A 6,000-nucleotide genomic window follows, 5' to 3' on the forward strand; every position below is an offset into this window, starting at 1 on the left:
ACTGTGTCCTCACGTTTTTTCACCACATTAGGCCGTTTCAAGCTTTTTACAACATTTGTTGCTTTAATTATGATAATAACCGCGTAAACTTAAAACAATGTATAGAATATCACTTGTTGACCACATCATGATGTAGTCTGGCCAGATCAATGAACACAAAACGTTTAACGACATGAGAAACTAAAACCTGATTACTTCATGATATGGCCAAGACCATCGGTCGTCTTAAAGAGATCGCATTTAACGAAGCGTCCGCCTTTACCCACTTTTAGTTTTTAGTTTTTCCTTCGACCTGTTCTGTGTTTGAGTGTCAATAATGTGTTTATTCATTCATTCTTAATTTTAGGACTTAATAATATCTTCTTTATCCTTACAGCCCTGTCAAGCCTCTACCTGGAACAACTCTTCAAATCAGGGGTGATAGAACCGACAATAGACCCCGAGGAGCTGAACAGGTTCTCAGACATAGACGAATTGACCGTTGCCTTGCTTCTGTCTGGGTCCAACGCCCTCTTGAGGACCAAGAAAGTCATCAAGGCCAAAGGGAAGCTCAAAACTGTTAATGCTCTGTTTACTAGGTGAGAAAACTTGAATGTTTGAATGCTCCATTATGGCTGTTGACTCGACCCGGCTTTAACTGGACGAAGATTAATACTACGTACGTTTAAAAACATAGAACCTCAGCTGCTTATCTTCCCGGGCGTGTTGTAGAGAGGGATTGTGTCCGGTCACGAGCTTTAATATGTATACACTTTGCTACCATGTCACATTAACTTTTTTGACAAATTGAATTGTAAGTCTCACTAAATGTCAAATATGTTAGTGCGACAGAGTCTTAGGGTGGTATTAAACTAATCTCAGCTTCGAGACTGCCCTCAAGATCATGTCAATGTGACAGTTCTCATATAAAAACAGAGACTTGAGCATGATTTTGACGGCAGTCTCAGCTGAGATTCGTTTATTAATACCACCCCTAAAGTGGGTACATTATATTGCTCATGACTGTCCAATCTAAGATGATGGAGAATTGGGTGGTTTCCTAGGTCAAAGATAAATTATAAAATTCTGATTACTAAATAAAGACAGATCTACAGGTGACACAAAACGTTTTCTATTTTCTGTTTAACTTATTTATGAATTTTGATAAAGACATAAAGACAAACAGCGTTGATAACACTGAGAACTGTATCTCCAGTGTCAAAGCCAGGGTCCTTCCGTATGGGATCACGAATAAGGTTCGAATTCGTGGCGTTGAACATATTCCACTCCAATCTCCATGTATCTTCCACATAAAAGATTCTTATCGTATTGTTCACCGTCAGCACCGGTGAGCGTGCCCACATCGGCAGCGAGAGCGTGAACCACGACATCGTGAGGCGCCCCGGGAGCACCACAGCCTGCTACATGAGCGCCGTGCACTCCAGCGAGCGCCGCGCGCTGCTGGCCTACGACAGCTCCGTCATACCGCCGCACGCCGCCGTCCTGGCCGCCTCTGGGCCGCTTAGGGTGGATTACGAGGTCAGTCTTCTTTGGGTTGTGAGATGGAATACCAACCTAATCAACCCTAGTTTACCAAATTTACCATGGTAGGCAAAGTTACTACGGTTGGCAAAATTACCACGGTTGGCAATGTGAGTACATTTTACCTTAGATAAAGTTGTGTCGTGTCTCCTGGCCTGTCCGGAGGTCTAAACCACTGAATTCGACTTTAGGTCATAGATAATTGACACCATGTGGTTTCCAGGATTTGTGCCCGGTTAATGGCAATAGATTTGCTCCCTATTACATGGGACTTGAACTAAGGGGATGGCTGTTGTAATATATGAATATATATAACAAACTGACCTCAGCGGCCTCCGTGGTCCAGTGGTTGAGCGTTGTGCTCACGATCCGGAGGTCCCGGGTTCGAATCCCGGTGGGGTCATATCACAAAAATCACTTTGTGATCCCTAGTCTGGTTAGGACATTATAGGCTGATCACCTGATTGTCCGAATGTAAGATGATCCGTGCTTCGGAAGGCACGTTAAGCCGTTGTTCCCGTTTACTACTTACTGATGTAAGTTAGTAGTCGATACATGAGCCATGTCAGGGGCCTTTGGCGGCTCAATTAACCCTGACACCAAGGTTGATGGGGTTGGTAATTCACCTCACAACCCGCACGATAGAGGAAGTAAAATAATAGTATTTTTTTTTTATAAACAGGCTGAATTTCCTAATTGTTCAAAAAAGTAACATGATTCCGTTCTTCGGAAGACACGATAAGCCATACATCCACCTACAAGCCCAAAACACCTCTACAATCTGCAGTGGAGCAACGTGGTGGAGATAAATTATAAAATTCTGATTATTTATTTATTTATTTATTTATTCATGGAACTCCAACACAGTACATTTCTTACATGACATTAAGTTTTTTTTTTTTTGCGTGTACAATTTCGAAATGCACGGCAATTATAGGAGTATTGTAGGATTATTAAATTAAGACAGATCTACAGGTGACACAAAACGTTTTCTATTTTCTGTTTAACTTATCCGTGATCCCATACGGAAGGACCCTGGCTTTGACGCTGGAGATACAGTTCTCAGTGTTATCAACAGTGTTTCTCTTTATTAAAATTCATAAATAAGGCTAGTTTCCTAGGTCAGAGATAAATTATGAAATTCTAATTACTAAATAAAGACAGATCTAAAGGTGACAAAAAGTTTTCTTTTTTTCTATTTAATTTATTTATGAATTTTAATTGCTTCGATGTGGCCTTTCTAACCCCAAGTTCGTCTTTCTATGGATGTACCTCTGCCCACGCCAAGTGCGATGTAGTCGTGAACTTAAAATCAAAAATAAAAAAAAAACAAATAATTTATTGTACTTATACCTAAAAGCTAGCTGAAAGAAAGTCGTTTGAGGTGGTATGGCCACGTAATGCGGAGAGACCAGCAGCATGTAGTCCACACAGCTCTTTGCCTGCCCGAGAACAAAAGAGGCAGAGGACGCCCCTTATACTTGGTGGAACAGCATGTCCCGATTATTGAAAAATTAAAATTTACCCGACCCGACAACCCTAGACAGAATGTCATGGCGCCGCAAAATTAGGAGAGCCGACCCCACCTAAAGTGGGATAGAGCAAGGAAAAAAAGAAAGAAAAAAATTATTGTACTTATGTTGAACGAACACGCATATTATAATCAACTGTAAGATTTGTTTTTGTCATGTACCTACTTGTAATAAACCATTGATTCTATTTAAAAAAAAGATATTTATATATACATATATATTATTTTGATTTTTATGTTTATTTTTCCTTACAGAGCGATGGCAATGACGATACGAGTGTGTTGTATCTTCCCAGACATAAATATTACGTCCACATGCCGGCAAGGTAAGGTTCTTGTTCTTGCATATTAGGGTTCCGTATGCGAATCCAAATTAATTTATTCGCCATATTTATTTAATTGGTTGGAAGGTCAGACGGGCAGTCGGTTCTGTTAAAAAAACCGGACCTGTCAAATCTTTAGGTTAATAAGCGGACCCTGTGTAAAACGGAACGATTTATCCGATTTCACACCAAGGTTCTCCTTGCTACTTTTCCTCGGTTGTGAGGAACTGCAGTAGTTTTAAGCGGATGATACGTTCGTTATGCAAAAATTGACGATTCAAAGTGTAACTATGTTACTCACTGAACAAAGATATTTTTGAGTTTTAAATTTGAATTATCAAAGATTTTTATCTTTCACCTTGACCTCGGGTTCTGTCGAAGGTCAATTATAAAATGTTATTTTATTTGGACATCTCTAATAATAGAGATAATCTTAGAGCTGTCACATTAAAGAAAAAATGTAGACCCATAAATTGATTAGGTACATATAATTATTCTTTTTCTATACAAGCAATTTTTGACGCCAGGGTCCGTCACTGATCGCACCCATACCAACACGAGAAAAGAAACAATTTTGACATAAATAAATAAATAAAAGCATCGGCCCTTATGATACCTAAATTTTTACTGTGTGCAGTGATTTTATATGTAATGTATTGTTCATAAAATTTATAATATAGATGAGTAGTACAGAACCCGCCAACATATTTATTTACACACTTGCCAAGTTTCATTAGTTTTTTACGACAGCCGCATCGAAATAACCAATAATAATAACTTATCATAATAACGGTAAGTTTTGACTTAAAAAAAAAAACATTTTTTTACAGCCAAGCAAATCACATTGTGAAGGCAAGAGAAATGCTGTGGATGACTTTACAATACTTCATAGAGAGAGATATAAAAACGATGGATTTCGATGAAAACACTAGGATATCTAGGTTCAAAGTTAGACTGATAAAAACTATATGCAGGTTGTTAGTTGAAGGCCACAGAGAGTATGTAGAAGGAAAAAATGTTGAGGAATTTATTGACAGATCAATAAAGGTGTGATGAGAAAAATATTACGACTGTTTTATTTTAAAACTTTACAGGACTTTTTATAGTCACTGCGGCCCTGCCTTGATTCTCAAAAGGGAACGCTAATCGTACCCACACCTTGCCGAGCTTTCTGTTACACCAACGTGATAGGTGGTGAGCCGTATCACCGTCTATAATGGTCGAACCAACTGTGTTAGTGAAAACTGCATTTATGACGAATTAAGAACTCATTGGTTTGCACCGATGAGTCTTTCGTCCGGTACCGCGTTCGAACCGGCTCTCCCCGTTTAAGAAATAAGCCGGTGTACCCTCTGGTACACCGGGACTGTGGTCCTGCGACCACAGTGACTATTTGCACTTAGTAGCAATTCATCTAAATTTGGGTCACAGCTGAAAATCAGCGTTATGTTGTGGCACCCCCTCAATGTGGGAGTGACACAACATATTGCTGAGCTGATGTCCCTTTTTAGAGATAAGGTTTAATTTTTATGTTCACTCTTACTGTGTATACCTTCTTGTATCTAAAATAAATGATTTCTATTTCTAAAAAGCAATATTACCATTTGACATTTGCCCATATAAAGCTTCAACATGTAAAATCTGCATATTCGTATTCGCCGATATCATCGGCTTATTCGTATACGCAGAGATTAAGATGGTACAACAACATTATTTGATTCGATGCTGACACACCTCTAAGAGCTCATATTCATATTAATTTATTCATTGCAAAGTCACAAGTAGTTAGGTGTTACATACATAGTATTAGGTACATGTGACGCCCTGCAATGGCACAGCAACGAGCAGCTTCTTTATAACAATATTCTTGAGTAACGTAGAAAAGCTAAGTAGGTGATTAACTTTTACCCTCATAATATGTACTGTGAACATGGGATTCCCATATGTTAAGTACCTACATGACTACGCTTCGTAGAAATGTTGTTTATGATAATATGTGCTTCATTGTGGCAAGTACCTACCTATAACATTCTTATGAGAAAAAATAATTTTTTGACTGCTCATTCTGCCATTGTACATGTATAAACTCACGCCTGTAAACCCTAGTGGGATGAGCAGAGGCACAAATGAATCGGAAGACTTTTGATATTCGAAAGAATTAATCCCCTCTCGACCCTAGTGGGTCTACAGTGAAAAGCTTTGAACGAGGGAAATTGTCGACCACGCCGGCGCTGTTGGTATCGGGGTTCTGAAGTGTTTAGTCGCGAGCTGATAGGCCTTTTCTATGGCGGGCTTACGTGAAGAATAGCAAGTAGGTATGTGTTTATAATTAAACATTTTAGGTAGCTAAACATATATAAATAGTAAACAACCAGTCTGATAAAAATCAAGAGTATGAAACATTTTCAAGTTTTCTCTCAACGTCATGGCTCGTAAAGGATAATAACGGCCTCCGTGGTCCAGTGGTTTGAGCGTTCGGCTCACGATCCGGAAGTCCCGGGTTCAAATCCCGGTGGGTACATATCACGAAAATCACTTTATGATCCCTAGGGTTAGGACATTACAGGCTGATCACCTGATTGTGCGAAAGTAAGGCGATCCGTGCTTCGGAAGGCACGTTAAGCC

General features: G+C 39.3%; 1 protein-coding gene across 2 annotated transcripts in view; it reads left to right on the forward strand.

Annotated features, from left to right (window-relative positions):
* The window catches only part of LOC126377327 (ATP-dependent RNA helicase DHX30-like), a 28,807-nt gene extending 24,368 nt beyond the window's left edge, over nt 1–4,439 (forward strand). For both annotated transcript variants that reach the window (XM_050025011.1, XM_050025012.1), the window contains exons 19-22: nt 377–578; nt 1,323–1,518; nt 3,308–3,378; nt 4,206–4,439. In XM_050025011.1, the coding sequence (XP_049880968.1) occupies nt 377–578; nt 1,323–1,518; nt 3,308–3,378; nt 4,206–4,428 (692 nt within the window). In that variant the 3' untranslated portion in view covers nt 4,429–4,439. The remainder of the gene's footprint in view (nt 1–376; nt 579–1,322; nt 1,519–3,307; nt 3,379–4,205) is intronic.
* The last annotated feature ends 1,561 nt before the right edge of the window (nt 4,440–6,000 follow it).

The sequence above is a fragment of the Pectinophora gossypiella genome, chromosome 23, assembly GCF_024362695.1.
Source record: "Pectinophora gossypiella chromosome 23, ilPecGoss1.1, whole genome shotgun sequence".
Classification (NCBI taxonomy): Eukaryota; Metazoa; Arthropoda; class Insecta; order Lepidoptera; family Gelechiidae; genus Pectinophora; species Pectinophora gossypiella.